The 16,807-nt window shown below is 42.5% G+C and overlaps 1 protein-coding gene across 4 annotated transcripts in view; it reads right to left on the reverse strand.

Moving 5' to 3' along the window:
• Positions 1-7,250, reverse strand: part of polrmt (polymerase (RNA) mitochondrial (DNA directed)) — a 55,013-nt gene extending 47,763 nt beyond the window's left edge. For all 4 annotated transcript variants that reach the window (XR_004108224.2, XM_031318155.2, XM_036007274.1 and 1 more), the window contains exons 1-4: positions 7,037-7,250; positions 5,834-5,932; positions 4,675-5,546; positions 4,022-4,155 (exon numbers count right to left, since the gene is read on the reverse strand). Coding sequence is in view for 3 of the 4 variants with exons in the window: in XM_031318155.2 (XP_031174015.1) it covers positions 4,022-4,155; positions 4,675-5,546; positions 5,834-5,932; positions 7,037-7,178 (1,247 nt within the window). In the remaining variant the exon portion in view is untranslated. The remainder of the gene's footprint in view (positions 1-4,021; positions 4,156-4,674; positions 5,547-5,833; positions 5,933-7,036) is intronic.
• Positions 7,251-16,807: the final 9,557 nt, after the last annotated feature.

Below are 16,807 nucleotides of genomic sequence, written 5' to 3' on the forward strand. Positions count from 1 at the left end.
GTGTGAAAAAACCCATTTGTCATCGACCACAGAGGATGAGAGAGCTCTGCTTCACCCTGCACACCTTTTTCCTCAAGACAATTATAAATAATAGCACGCCAATTACCATCTGGAGGAAACCTTGGCTCAGCAACTTCCACCGACTTAATCTAATCAGTACTGAGCAGGTTTCTGCACACTGAATGCATACAATGAAGAATGAATTGTATTACAATATTCTGTCATACGTCTGGTGTTTGAAGTTATGAAGTGTTATATTTCTAAGGCAAGGCAAAGAGGTCACATTTTTTTAGGATTTTGTACTCATGCTTCAGAGTCTCTTGTGATGCAATGTGCAATTTTGGTCCGAGTAAATTTGAGAGGCTCGAACAAAGAGAGGATTAGTCTGAGTGCTGGCACTGTGGTCCAGAGGAACAAAGAGAGCAGAGAGGTTGAAAGATAGAGCATAATCAGCCTGGTGACTGCTCGGCTGCACCCTAGGGAGCCAAGAGCTCTGGAGGACACAGCACTTACAAAAGGGAAAACTTGAAGGGATAAGTGAGTGTGTGTGTGTGTGTGTGTGTGTGTGTGTGTGTGTGTGTGTGTGTGTGTGTGTGGTGTCATGTGCATTTGACTTGTTTATGGAGGACTTACTGTTTTACAGACTTACTGTTCTAAGACTGTAAAATATCAGTCATTGCTATCTACCATTGAGAACCTCGGGTACAAATGCAAGCTCATTGTGCTAGTGCTTGGTAGTCTAGGTCATGTACATAGGCTGGCGATCCATGGACTTTGCATTGGGGGGGGCTATCTAAAACCGGGGCCAAACAGTTCGCAAAGTACTGTTCAATCTCAGCAACTATAGGAAGCATGTTTATTTGGAAAAGGCGATGTTTCCTGTACCCTTAGAATTGTATAATTCATAACAATGTGCTAATCTGTTGGATCATTCAGGAAATTTGATTCCTAATGGAATGTGGAATCAAATAAAGTATATAAAGTGTGTGTGTGTGTGTGTGTGTGTGTGAGTGAGTGAGTGAGTGAGTGAGTGAGTGAGTGAGTGAGAGAGAGAGAAAGAAAGAGAGACGGGAGAGGGGAGAGGGGAACAGATTGGTACATTGAGGGCAAGGATGCTGCGGGGGAGACTTCAGAGGCAAGAGTGATATTAGGAGAGTACAGCAGTGTGGCCATAATAAAGGGGGAATAACCGGCAGACTACAAACACATTGAGTGACAGAGAAAAGGATGATGGTGAGGACTGTAAGAGAAAAGAGAGGCTGTTTGGCCAGAGACTGAGCAGGAGTGCACCACTGCAGAACAACAATGTCATACAAGCATCAGCTTACAGTGATCGATGGACCAACCAGATACCTACCCACAACCCTACTGCCCTGCCACCTGTCCTGCTATTGGACCATGGTGATAGGGTGATGTCCCCTGGGTCCAGGGGGAAAGTATGTGTGTCCCTCTGTGTGTGTGGTTTGTGCAACAGCACTCAACGTGACTGAGAATAAAGCTCTCAAAACAACTAATCAAGCAAGCAGTGACACGCCGGAGTGATGATATTTCATTTCGATGCAAATGTTGTAGGGGGGGCGGGGGGTACTTTGCATGGTGTGATCAGAAACTACAGTACCTGAGCCCCAGTTCACAATGTGCCTTCTTTAAAAGGACATACAGTAGATTTTGATGGTAACACCTTGAGAAGACTGAAGGCTGTGGGCTGAACCTGCACTCCCTTTCCAAACGAGGGAGTCTTATGTCAGAAAGACCAGATCTTGATGGCAGATCTTGTCAAAATGTAAATTCAAGAAACTCTTTGTGCTCTATGTGATGTTGGGTGACGGCACTTCTTGTTGACGTTCAAAGTATTTTCAAACAAAACTGAGGCTAGCTCGCCCCTCCCTCCTCCTCATCCCGTCCCCTCTCCCTCCCTTCTGTGCTTCCTCGCACTAAAAAATCTACCAAGAGGAAGTTGTCTTCAAAGTTACCAACATGTTATGATGTATTCTTGAAATGCAGGCTGTGAAGGAGGAGACTCCTGAACTGAGACATGGCTTAGGTAACCCATTTCAAAGAGGGCATGAAAGTGAGTTATTCAACAGGGTCAATGTATCAACATGCATTAGGCTAAATTAAACAAATGCTTTTGCAGTGTGGTTTTCCGTGCTATAATAACTCCAGACTAAGGGCGGGCCCCTAAGAAAAAAAGAAAGTCTATATGAGCCCTGCCACTGCCAAGGCAGCAGGCCAGATGATTGTATTGGCTGCCATCAAACAGGCACACACACACACACACACACAGACTGTGACACATGTAGTGTTCTGCTGAAGCTGTGAGCTGTGCCCAGTAGGTGTATGTGTGCTACATGTCATGTAATAAATCTAAGTGAGGGGCTGACACGCAGTCACTGACGTAACAACTTCATTTGTCAGGATCACCAAGTTACCGCTGGGCCACAACTGGGCTACTGGCTGTCAATGTTGTCCTTGATGAAAAACGTAATAACTTGCTAGGTTGTCTGAGCAAAAAGCAATTACATACACCACAGTGTATGACAGCAGAGTTCTGCTGTACTGTAACAATTTAATTACTCTAAGCCAATCTTATAAACACTGTGTCAGCATGCTTCAAAAACAATTTTAATTTGCCTCGTGAAAAGCTACAATAATTATTACAGAAACCTCCACAATCTACAAAAAATGTAAAAAAAAAAAAAAAAAAAAAAAAAAAGTGTGATGCTGGGTTGCCATGGAAACGATATTAGTGATGAGGGAAAGGAACAGCAAATAAGGTGCAAAGTGTGAGAAACACTTGATTCAGTCAGCTTAATACAGGGGAGACCCCAAACACTGACAGGCACTCAAAATTAAGAATTCCTTAATTTACAATTGATTTTACAATTGATACACAACTTGTTTTTTACAACTGGACCCTAAAGGCAATGGGAAGCTTTGACCATCCCAGTTGAGATCATATTGCTACAGCAACAAAAGCAAACAGATTTAATTGACTATTATAAAATATGACAAGAGTGGTAAAACACTGCTATCCTGCAACCCTCAGCTAATCAACAATAACCCAACAATGAAAAACATTAGGCAATGAAAAGGAATAAACAACTTTTGTGTTATTTCCTACACTTTGCTAGTTCTCTCATAAATACTGACAATCATGGCTACAGTCATAAACAAATAGTATACCAGTATGCTAGAAAGCAGAAAGGATGTGCAAGTGTAAACCATGAGCACAGCCTGACCCCTGTTGGTGAGTCTCTGTATTACCACTGCTCTCGTGTAAAACTCAAATCATTGTCTCCTGGCTTCACAGTAAAGGCCAATATATAGTCCTGCATTAAATCGACAGCATTGGTACGTACGTAGGTACGTGGAGGTACGGACCCTACGCCGGACCCTACGCCGGACCCTACGCGGTAGCCTGACGTGCATCTCTCAAAAAATGTAACTACACTTCGCGGCGACGCAGAGCACAACAACTGTGATTGGTCCATTTGGCCGTGGCTTGGTAGCATCGCATTTCCCCCTACTCATGTTGGGTTCTCCTTCTCCATAAACAACATTAAATCAAGGGGAGGGTTCACTTTTACTACTACAGATGTCTGACAGTGGTCAAAAAAAGCACAGGGGAGACACTTTGTTTCTCCCACTATGCCTCCAGAGTCTCTCCGAAGCTCCGAAGCTATCCCCGTCACTCTCTCACTCGCTCTACCACAAACTACCCAGCATACACACATGTGTCGCCCCTGCTATTCTCTTAAAGAAATATGATAGAACGACGTAGACACCAAGTATAAACCTCAGGCCACTTACTTCGGCTACTGCGAAAGCTCTGCGTAGAGCCGACGCAAAAGCATAAACCCCGCTTAATACCCCTCTTGTAAAATATCTAATGACGAAGAAAGACTGAAGAAATGTGTTAACTTATAAAAGCGTGTTATCACAAACACAGATGTCTATGACTTGTGTGTGAGTGTGTGTGAGTGTGTGTGTGTGTGTGTGTGTGTGTGTGTGTGTGTACCTTGTGATGACCTTTGGGGAGCAGTTGGGATTGCGGCCCATACACTCTAGGGCAGTACAGTAGGATCCCAGATTTGGCTTCAGACCAGCCTCTTCTAACAGAATAAACATGCGGCCAATTTGATTTAATGTTCCCTACAAACAGACAGAGAGACATATGGGAGGTCCATTAAACTCTGCTTCCACGTACATTTTATACCAATGTTTACTCGAAAAAAAAAAAAATGTATTGACACCACGGAAACATGTGACAATTAAATTACTGACTAAAGATGACACTTCCTTTTAGTTATGTGGTCCACTTATAAAGTGCAATAGACAGACTGTCAACTATCGGAAAATCAGAGAGAATGTGCAAGTATTTACAATGGAAACGCTCGCACATTATCTGACTCACAAGTAACAAATCACCATTCTGAGGAAGTCTGCCATCGGTTCTTCAGCCTCATATATCTTAGTGTTTTGATTGGTTAACCACCACACACAAACTTGCAGAAAAGAGCTGTACCTAAACAAGTGCTAGTTTCAATCAATTAAAACAAAAACAAAAAATATCAGTCAAATTTTGAATTCTTTTTCATGGGACACACAATTACACAGACAAACATGCATAGTCTCAGGTTTAAACGCAGCGTCTTCAGTTGTTGAACTCACCTTCTTGGCCCACACCCTCATTATTATGTTGTAGACGCCTGTGTTCAGATGTTTACGTCGACTCATAACTCTGTGCTGGCTGAGCAGGAAACGGTGCGCCCTCTCAATGTCCCCAGCAAACACACACGCCTCCAGGTAAGAGCGGATGCTCAGCTGGATGTCCCCACATGCAGCTCCCTCACTGTACTCCTGTAGGCGCTCTGGGTTACTTGAAGATGTCCACTGGCTTACTTGTTGACAGAGCCTCCTCTCCAGCTCCTCCACCTCAGCCAGCTCTTTAGCCCTGCCCTGGGGATCTGCAACAGTCTGCTTCTGGCCCTCTTTACCGGGAACCTGATTTTTAGAGCCCTTCTGTTTCCCTTTGGATACTTTATGCGCCATATCTGCTGTTCCTGCTGCTGCAGCAGCAGTGGAGGCAACTGGTGAAGAAACAGCAGCACGAATCTCATCGGACAATTTCATGCGACCTTTTCGGTTCTTTATCAAGGGCACAGTGGGTTTTTTTGTGGTAGATATAGTTTTATGTGATGTACCGGGGAGAACTGAGCAGCTTTTGCTATCTTTAGATTTGGCTGTAGGTTTCTCCTTCACATTCTTCTGTATTTTCTGATGGAGGTGCTGCTGTTTTGTGAGTTTGTTGTTCTTCTCCTGAGTTAATTTTTCCATCCAGCGGCTGGGCTGAGATTCAGAAGCTCCTTTAGCAACAGTCTGTCCTGATTTTGAAATGCTACTTTTCTCCTTAGGTGTGCTTTTGGGACTCTTACCAGGTAAAACCCCTCTTCCAGAAGAGGGGGTTTTAACAAATTGCACCTTTGCATGCTGGACATCTAAAAAGATGTCGGATTGGAGTTGCTGGATCCTGGCCTCAAGCACTGACAGAGAGAGAAAAGTGAGTTACCAAAATGACTGACCAGCTTGTTTCAGAGTAATAGACAGACAGAACTGCAGGCTCCAATCACTTATTAGGCCAGGGAAGTCTTGGATTTAACATTAAACAAATGCAGTTTGGACTGGCAGTATACAGAGGAAAAAAAGCAGCCAGAGAACTCTGATATACCAGTATTTGGTATAAAATCACATTTATTTATAACATGTTACTTAGTGGTAGTGGAGGTTAGAGATGTGGCAACATGAAAAACTGCCGTGTAAAGCAACATACCGTCTAACAACTGAGACTGTTCCAGTACACGTTTCTTTGCCTCTTCTCTCTTTGGGATTACAAATGAAACATTTCTTCTTTGACACAGCAATGGGGTCTCTGAAAAACAAAACAGTTGAGATAATAATTACTATACATTAATATACACTCAAACATTTGGGGTCACTTAGAAATTTCCATTCCACTCCATTATAGATAGAATACCAGCTGAGATCAGTTGCATTGTTTTTCTAACCAGGGCAGCAGTTTTCAGATTACATTATGTGCTTACATAACTGCAAAAGGGTTCTCCAATGTTTTCTCAGTTAGCCTTTTAAAATGATATCAGATTAGTAAACAGAATGTGCCTTTGGAACATTGGATGAATGGTTGCTGATAATTGGCAATGTAGATATTGCATTAAAGATCAGCCACTTCTTTCTACAACAGTCGAGAACCCTTTTGCAATTATGTAAGCACATAATGTAATCTGAAAACTGCTGCCCTGATTAAAAAACAATGCAACTGATCTCAGCTGGTATTCTGTCTGTAATGGAGTGGAATGGAAATGGAAGTGACCCCAGTGTGTGACCGGTAGTGTAGATAAATATGCCTCCACTTCCTAACCAATAAGACAGTATTCAACAACTAAAAACAGTTGTGATTGGGCATTTTTCTTAGTGCTTGCAGTTAATAAACAACTACTTCTACCACTTGTAAATTCTAGCATTACATTCATTTTGTTACATTTTTCCTCCACATACAGACGAGGAGCATTTGGGGGTTCAGACCAGAAGGAGCTGGGGATCGAACCATCAACCTTTTGGCAGACCTCGGTCCAGCATGTTTTCCCAGAGTCCCAAATGATATCAGTGACAGTTATACCATCGGAAGTTATTTCAATGAACAAATGTACAAACTACAAAAAACACGACTTGTAAGAAATGTACTCACTCCTTGCTAAAACCGTTAACTGTAAAGCTCGTGGTCACAAACAAAGCATCCTCAGGCTGGACTCAATAACAAATCATTTTACCAAACTGTTACATGTGTTATGTGCTCGTCCTGCGTTACAAGAACTATTCGGGAAACCCCAGGTTGGATTAACATGTACAATGACATTTAACACAAGAGTCCTCGACGAAACTGGGCCAACTTGTCCATCATACTGTAACTAGAACTGTACTAGCTGGGACATCAAGCTGAGACAGTGCATCGGCTCACCTGATATACGTCTGACTGCGCCGCCTCTTATCGACGCACACAGCTGACAGCGGTCCGCAAGAGACACGCGAACAGCACACTTTCCAAAAAAACTGCGACGATTCAGACATTTAGCAAAGGCACACACTCTGAGAAGTGACATGTTGACATGTAATAACCTCGTTTCTTCTGAGCACTAGGCAGCCATTTTAAATGAGACCAAGCTAGTGGCGAGAAGCGATCGCCGTTGTTTAAGGCATGGGTAGAAGATCGCAGATAAATCGAGCAGGGATTAAAGGCTTGTTACAATTATCTTACTGTAACAGGATTTTTTATGTAGCAAATATTTTATATGCCGATAATGTCAAAGGTGTTTGTTAATGGTATCATTAAACTACATTGCTAAAAGTAATTAACTTTCCTGTCCACATACTGTACTTAGTGTAGCATACTTTTGGTAAAGCCCATGCATGGTTTACATGTTCAACTATGAAATATGAGTTGGAAATTCAGGTGTCCACATACTTTGAGCCATGCAGTATATGTTGAGCTTCAATCCGGATGAACAACAGTCTTACTGTAGGTCATGGATTAATTAAGATGAACAATAAAACTGAGTAATTAGCCATTACCAATTGTTGAAGTTGTATGGTGGATGATTTTGTATTGTCATGACACATTAACTCAATGTTACACACTAACATTAAACAAGCTAGTTAAAAAAAAGGCTCAGGTTGTACAAACCTTCCATCTGTTACAATACGTGGGTACAAAATCAAGAGAAATGTTCAAACAAATTCAAATAAATAAATAAAAAAAACTAAAAAACTAAAGTTTACTGTTAAAAAATAACAAAACAAAATGAACCTATGATAGGAAAGCCAGAAAAAAATCCATGGCTTCAGTTAATGTTAATGTTATTATTATTATTATTATTATTATTATTATTATTATTATTATTATTATTATTATTATTATTATTATTATTATTATTATTATTAATAAACATTTTTTTTTAAACTTTGCAAATATGGGGGGAAAAATGTTCTAATTCTGCTATTGAAAAAAAAAAAAAAGCTACCACGTCGTGCTGTTGATGTCACGCGACTTCCTGTGTATGGATGACCATCTTGTCTGCAGCCAGGTTCTTCGGTTCGGTTTAGTCTCTCCTGTCCCCCCTGCAAATGTTCCTTGCAGTGGATTCAGGAGGACAAAATTAGATGCATTTAAAGGCATAGCTGTAATTAGACAACAACCAGTTTTAGTTATCACCCAAATTAAGTTAAATTGACCTAAAATATGTTCCCTTTTTTAAATTTCTTGTTTATTGGTTAATATTTATATAAAATCTTCCTATTTTCCTTTTTGTTTTTTCAGTGACTAAAATGAAATGTCCATTAATTGCGTTTGGCCTACAGGTGGCAGTCTCATCACAGTCAATCAAAGTATACAAAAGGTCAAACAGGACACTAAGGTGAAAATAAGTGTCCAAGCAAAATGTTGTGTATCATAATTTGACATTTGTACTCCCATTTGTTATTTTACACCCTATTTAAATACTCTGAGATGTTTTGGTCATGCAACTTTAACGTCAATGGTTTAGTTCAGAACCCAAACGTTATGATTATGCTCTAGTGTACTGCTTAATTGTACTTGAAAATTGGTCAAAACAATGAGTCCAGCACTCAAATGTACTTCCTTTACTAGGTTGTGAAGAAATGTGCATAAGAGCTTCAACATGAATGATACAGTAAAGTGACATTCACAATGTTTCAAACGTCTTTTAAGCACAGAAACTGCCACATAAACACGCTGTGTGTGTGTGTGTGTGTGTGTGTGTGTGTGTGTGTGTGTGTGTGTGTTGTCTCAGGACTTGTACAGCATTTACTGTGTACAGTTATTGTGACGATTAATACAAACTTATCATTAATTGAGGAAAAGCACACATGACAGCATATGAGGTTACATTTGTTTCCATGAATGTAATCTAAAGCTGGTAGTAGTATACACATGCAACCCCCACTCACGCCGACTTAACCAAAGTACCTGTTACAGCCAATTTAAAGTTATTGTTCTTTCAGTTGACTTTTGAAGTTCGTCATACAGTTAAATCAAGTGTGACTCAGCTCAAAAATTGAAAGTAAAACGAAATGTATCTCATTCACATCCTGTATACTTTCTGACCCCCAGCAGTGTCAGCCTCCCCCTGTCATGCATCCATAAAGCATTCTTAAACACTTTAGCGGCCCTTTGTGTCTCGGCAGGCTGGAGGTTAACACAAGCACTACTTGACAGTTTGAGAGATCAAGAGAGAGGGGGTGGGGGGCTCAGAGAGGGAAATGAGGTCCAGGCAGTACATCTTTTCTCAGTGGAGGCAGTGGCTGAGAGCACAGTGGTGGGTGTCTGCTGCTGAGCTGTAGGTGAGGATCAGGAGGTGTTTGTTGCCACGGTTCACGAGCAGGGCCCCTTGACAGCCTCGTTTGATGTGGTTGGCCCCTGTCGGCGGCTGGCTCTTTGCGCTGGTGTGACAGTCATTGCCGGGTGAGTGACTGTCAATGCCTCGACCGACAAAAGAGGAGAAGACAGGCATTCATGGGGCCTGATAATGGCCAGGCCAGGACAAGGCTGCCATTCTCATACACTTTGATCATGTGGATTCTTTTGCACACCTTTGTAGGGGCTCCCTATTTGTTTAACAGATGGAGAGAGGGCTGTTTTTGATGGAGATACTTCTCTGTGAAATGCTTGTGTTGGTAAATGCGTTTGGCATGTGTTTGTGTGTGCGCATGTGTGTGTCTGTGTGTGTGTGTGTGTGTGTGTGTGTGTGTGTGTGTGTGTGCACCACTTACATGGAATTAGTGACCTGTGCTAGAAAAAAAACTGCTTCTTAAGGAACTCCCCATGTGAGACTACACAAATGTGACAAGTGAAAAGTCATATTTAGAGTAGAATTAGCGAACTTTATTACACTTTTTTTCTTTTTTCCAAATCACACTATAGTACTTTTTACAGTCTACTGTAAACTTCCAGAGCACTGACACAAACATTAATTATGAAATATGACTCATCACATCACACACTTTATGTCCATTACTGTCCATTACAGAGAGACAGACTTCAGAAAGATCCTTCAGGCACGGGCCTTTACTGGACTCCTGTGACTCACACAGCTCTTACTGCATTTAAAGATGGATTCAATTAGTGAGTCGGTTCAAATGTCTTAAGATGTGTCATGCTACTATTTACAAGTGCATCTTAATAGAATAATTTGAAAGAATCACGTATACTTCAGAGTTCGATGGCGAAGTAGGTCAACCTCAACATTCAGACAAAGAGAGTGAAGAAATGCTAAGTCAGCAAAGACGTTTTTTAAAGTGCTTTTTCCGTCCTCACCATCGCAATGCTGTTCTGTTCATGTCCTCTGTTATGTTCGGATACATCAGATTAGCAGTGCACACATGTTACATCATCCCTGACAAGTCACATTTTTTTCATCAAACCCTATCAGTCAGTTGGATCTCCGCTTGTGATCCTGTGAAGAACTGGGAGGCTGGATCTCTCAGAACTCTTCGCAGCATCAGATAGACGATCCACTTATCATAGTGCCCCTGACAATAGACAATGGTCCCAAAGCAGGATATGCAAAGGGCCACGTCCTCAGTGGGGCTGAGTTGGTGTGGTCTGGTCAGTTCCATTAACCACGTCCGGATGTTTGTCAGCTAACCACAGCCGACAGCTCAAAGATATCAAGCACACCTGTGCTGGCCCTGACACGACAACACAGGCAGTGTTGGACGCGCTGAAAGGATAAATTGCATAATAGCTGAAATTATGAGAATTTACTGCCCGTGAATACTATGTATGAGATAATTTCCTTATGTGAGTGTTGTAACTCCTTGCAGCTTAACATCTAGAATACACAGAAAGGAGATTGTTGTCTGGAAACAGTTTCATCTTAAAAACAAACACTTTCCTACCACTGAGCTACAAACTGGCACAATGTCAGTACACTTAAAAGCACGAGGTCAAGGGTGAGCTAAAACCCAACTACAAGAGCAAGAGGGAGAAAGAGAGGGACAAGGACTTAGCAGGCAGGCAAAACAATTAATAATAGGGAGCTATTACTGAGGGATTGTCAGTGCTAGGAGGGAGGTCGGGTTTCAGACCCTTTTGAAGACTTTGATGGTACAAAACAGGCCTCATTATAGAGATATTATCTCTATTCATACACTTACAGAGCCGCTTGGATTCCTGCTGGGAAAGATTAGGTTCCTCGACTTGAGAACATCCTCCTTGGGTGCCTGGCTCACAGAGTGGTGTTCTCAGCTTAGGGCACACCCACACAGCACGGCTCAACTCAACTCGCCACCGCGTTGGTCCAGACTGAAATATCTCTTCAACTAAAATATTTGATGGATTAAGATGAAATGTTGCACAGACACTCGTGGTCCTCAGAGGATGAAACTTAATGACTTTGTTGATCGGCTGACTTTTCCTCTAACGCCACCATGTGGTTGGCATTTGTGGTTTTCCTCTAGGACCATCATCAAATTTCTAATTGTCCAATACTTTGGTTAATGACCAAGCATATAGCTGCAAACTAATTACATTTTCATCAGCACAGTTTTTCTGGTGCTAATTAGCTAATAATAGCATGCTAACAGGCTAAAAACTCAGATGTGTTAGCATTTACCTCAGTGCACCACTGTGCCTAAGTATAGTCACACAGAGGTATTAAGTTTTCTTGTACCTGTTTCTTCAGTGGATTACACCCTGACTTGATTATAAATTGTGAACTGGACAAATGTCAAATCCTCAGTATATGTTACAAAGTTGAAATCATGTAAATGACGTTAGTTCTCAACATCAAAGATGCACACTGTAAAATAGCAGATTGCACGTTATGACATTTAACAAAGAAATACATTATACTTGTGTCTGCTCTGGCACTGAGCTCAGAGCCCAAACATTTGCTTCCAAGACACCACAAAGCAATCTGCTGCCACATCTGACACTCACATGAGGCCTGAGCTTTGTTGTTGACCTCAGGGGGCATTACGATTTTTGAGAAGTTTTACAGTGCATTGAATGATTGTATGATTTTAATTACGGGGAATTTCAGCAAAGGAAGGACAACTAGCTCTTCCTGGGGCTTCGTATACCTCTTTTCTCTCCCACTTTCTCCATCTTTCTCTCTCTTTGTTGTGTTTGTTTGCATGTGCTTTGTTGTGTGTGTGTGTGTGTGTGTGTGTGTGTGTGTGTGTGTGTGCGTGTGCGTGTGCGTGTACGTGTGCGTGTGTGTGTGTGTGTGTGTGTGTGTGTGTGTGTGTGTGTGTGTGTGTTTGGTAGAAAGACACTACAGCATTTTAATAAATCTATGGTATTTTAACACAAAGCAAGGCTCGGTATTGAACTGTGACGAAGGTCTACCATGACCTTACTGTTTCCAAAGTAGCCTTGGAATACTTTTAGTCAGTTAGGATACAATAACATCATCTTAATTACATAATAATTACATTACATTATCTTATAAGTTATATGCATGTCATATATTGTAGCATTTGAATAACAGTGTGCACAAAAGGGTTCAAAGTAATGTTTCTTCGATTTTAAGTATTGATTGATTTTGAATATTAAAACTATTCCTGTACTTTTTTAGAAGAAAACAAACAAAGTAAAATGAGAATTGTATTTGTCTGACCAGTCTCTCTAGCCGACTGTAATGTGTTAAAAAAAAAGTAACACAAATTCTAGTCCAACTTATAAATAAAAAAAGTTGATCCGGAAAACAATCCTCTCAATCAACAAAGTGAAGTGAAGAGAGCAGCAGGATTATTACTTCTTCAGAACAAAAAAGAGTTCCAAAGTGGCCATGATGATTCAGCTCCATCAGTGTTTTACACGTGTGTCCATAATAACACAAAGGCAACTGCTATACTAAATGCCCTATATGAATTTGTTAACAAATATTATTTCCAATTACAGTGCTGATAGAGAGAGAACAATAAATGAAATACTGAGCCAAGCCTGCAAACACTCAGATGTCCTGAAAACTGTCTACATGTTTTTGTAGTTGTTGAAGATGGAAAAACAAGTTCATACAACACTAACAAAAAACACATTCACAACCATCTCTGTCCCTCTCTCTTGCTCTACTTGGTTTGACTCCCACCAGTTCCAGTAATGTTGAAAAGCTCATGCATGGTGGTGACTAAAAACTGTCCTATACGCAGAACAGATTTGACTTCCAAGGACAGAGACAGGAGTAGAGCAAAGACGAGTTAAGAATCGGAAAGCAGATAAAACCAGAGGAAGTTAACAGACACAGCAGCGTGGTTTAATTGAAGGTGAAAGACTGTTTTTTTTTTACGAAGGCCCTACATAGATCTATGCTGAAAGTAGCTTTGATGAGGAGCCTGGCAGGCACCAAGGACCAGAACATACTGGCAGGTAGACAGGAATGGCTTGTGGGAGTTGGGGGGGCTGGAGCTGGGAGTTTGGAGAAAGAGGTGACTGGTCTCTTTCTCACAAGTGTTTCTTTTATGATGGTAAGGTTTAAATAGGGGTTAGGGGGACAGCACGTCTCTGGGGGCAGTTAACAAGCTAAAGAGTGTGAAGTGACTGTCACCCTCTCTGAGCACATACTCTTCAAACACACTTCCAGCACCGGACAAGCGTGGCCTCAGGGTGGTACTCATAATTGAAACAGGGACTTTTAAAAAAAATAAAAAATAAATAAAAGAGGTAACTGCCACCGCTAACTGGAAAGCCCCATGTGAGAACATCTGTATCTTCTCTCTCTATTTCACTTTTTCAATCTCTTTTCATCTTTCCATGAGCTTCCGCAAGTAGCAGAAGGTACTTGCTAGTTTTTATTCGACTTTGAAAATAAGGAATAGTTCAACATTTTTGAGAATTGCTTTTATTTGCTTGCTTGCTTGCAGAGAGTTAAGGCCAATTCATGGTTGCTGCATCTGCGTGGCCATCATGATCCTGCCATGTCCATAAAGATCCACCTGCAATGTCTGACTGTACATGGTCTAAAAAAGTAAACTGGTCGTTTCTCTAGTGCACTGTATGTATGTACTGTATATTCTCTTTAAGCAGTTGCCCACGGCATTTTCTCAACTTTGTTGTTGTTGTTTAGCCACATGAAACACACAAAGGAGCTCTTATTCTTTCTGTCTTAAAGTCACCATCTTGTTTTCTAGTACAGAATGTGTCTGTGTACGCAGACCCTCCATTGTAGTAGGCCTATGTTTAGAAGTGTATGCTTGTCCACTGTATTGAAGTATGATCGAAGCTTTAGCTTCTAATATCTGTACAGCAAATACTGTATGTAGCTGGAGCCAACAGGCGGTTAGCTTAGCTTAGCACAAACAAGGGGGAACAGTTAGCCTGGCTCTTTCCAGAGGAAACAAAAACCGCCCACCAGCACTTCTAATGGTTGGTGTCCATTGTGGTGTTTTTTCACGGCAGGAATCGCCCGCTTCCCAGCATTGCACGCTTGTGGGCTTGCCACAGGCAGTTATCAGTTTCCCTTCACTGACCACTGACAAGCAAAGAAAACAGGCTACACCCTCCTACAACCGCAGTGGCTGCACTTGATTGGAAGAATTCTTCACGTGGGGCTGTCTGCTCCCGGATTTCAAAACAGACCATAATGGCAGCAGGTTTGGAAAACGTTCTCTTTTTTTACAAAATAGTTCACCGAAATGTGTTTGAAAAAAAAAAGTATAATAAGCTATGCAGTTGCTGAATCTGTCTACATTGTAGATCAACAACGGTCAGTTGTGATTTTTTGAAAGGGCAAGCTGCCCGCTCCTCATTTGCATAAAGTAGCCTGGATTCAAATGTATGCAAATGAGGAGTGGGCAACTCGACGCCCCCTATATGGCCACCAGGCACATCCTTAGACGTTGACACGTCTAGTGGATTTACCATACAAATATGAAAGTGGTATCAATCTACTCCTTTAATTTGCAAAAAGCAAAATGTCAACATTTTCCTTTAAGTTCAAGTCGGATAGGATAAAATGTATACTGTTCTTCTTCTTCTTCTTCTTCTTCTTCTTCTTCTTCTTCTTCTTCTTCACATTCCTGTTATTAATACAGTGAAACTGCACAAATGCTCAGAATAGAGTCATCACTGTTAACTGGAATGGGCTGAGCTTTGATGCCTTGCCCTAATCAGGTTCATTACACAGCTAGTAAAAAACAGACAAGAGTGTGGGAAGTCACAAAAGAGGTGTTCTTCATTTCCGTCCTGCTCTCCCAAATGAAACGGCAAAGATCAGAGAGGGTGTTTCATTGAAATATTAACACAGGTGATCAGAAAGTCTCTCAGGCTTCATCTGGACTAACTCTGCCGACACTCCTGCAACCTGCTCTGTGTTTCCGACTGCTTGATGATTCAAACCAGCAGCGGTTAAAAAAAAGAAAAAAGAAAAAAAGGAAAGGCTCCCTTAATTTGCCCCATGTGGCCAGAGAGAAGAAAAGAGAGTGAAGGTGTCAAAAAACGGTCTCCTAGCTGGTTCACTGGATAGTAAAGGCCTTTTTACAGTCGCCGCAGCCGATCTGTCGCGCGCCAATGTGACGTCAAAATGACGTAGATCTCGCTGGCGCGCCAGGATTTTAAGTGCGTGACCAGAGGTTGTGCACCACTCTATTTTTTTCAGCGGCGCACGACAAAGTGAAAACAGGAAGCATGGACGACTTTGAGGACAGCCGGATGTCAGGACTCTCAGAGTGACTGCAAGTCTCTCTTGTAAACTTACTGGGTTAAGATGAGTTCTTTTATGGTGAACGAAAGGCTTGATCCGACGAAGTAGGTCATCGAATCAAATCGAAACATTGACGTCAATGCTGCTGCCAGTTCTGCCATTGTTTACTTTTTTCTCCTTCTTCTAGTCCGTAGAAATAGCAAAGTCGGTAGCCTTTCCTCATTAGCGACACCTCTGTTCAGGAGAAGACTGCAACTAGAGTCGCGACCACCACGCATGAGTATAAACAGTTACGGCGCTCCCATGACGTCACATTGGCGCGCGACAGGTCGGCTGCGGCGAGTATACAGCACGTTTAATGGAGCTGATTTGCTTCATCACCTTATCGTGGTGGAGAGGTTTGTGTGTCCCTATGAACCTGAGGGCTGTGTTGTCTGGAGCTTTGTGCTCCTGGTAGGGTCTCCCAAGGCAAAGTGGTCTCAGGGGAGGGGCCAGACAAAGAATGGTTCAAAAACCCTCAATAACCCTATGAAAAAACGAGGTAGAGATAGAGTGACCCTGCCCGGAGGAAGCCCGGGGCCCCCGTCTGGAGCCAGGCCCAGATGGAGGGCCCGTCAGCGAGCGCCTGGTGGCCGGGTTTGCCACGGAGCCCGGCCGGGCACAGCCCGAAAAAGCTACGTGGCACCTCTCTCTCCAACCCATGGGCCCACCACTTGTGGGAGGAACCGCTGGGGTCGGGTGCGCTGCCACATGGGTGGCAGTGAAGGTCAGGGGCCTCGACGGACTAGACCCGGGCAGCAGACGCTGGCTCTGGGGACGTGGAACGTCACCTCTCTGTGGGGGAAGGAGCCGGAACTTGTGCGGGAGGTGGAGCGCTACCAGTTGGATCTGGTGGGGCTTACCTCTACGCACAGTCTCGGTTCTGGAACCATACTCCTGGATAGGGGTTGGACTCTTTTCTTCTCCGGAGTTGCCCAGGGTGTGAGGCGCCGGGCGGGTGTGGGGATACTCACAAGCCCCCGGCTGAGCGCCGCTACGTTGGAGTTTACCCCGGTGGACGAGAGGGTCGC

This window comes from Sander lucioperca, chromosome 11, assembly GCF_008315115.2.
Source record: "Sander lucioperca isolate FBNREF2018 chromosome 11, SLUC_FBN_1.2, whole genome shotgun sequence".
NCBI classification, from domain to species: domain Eukaryota; kingdom Metazoa; phylum Chordata; class Actinopteri; order Perciformes; family Percidae; genus Sander; species Sander lucioperca.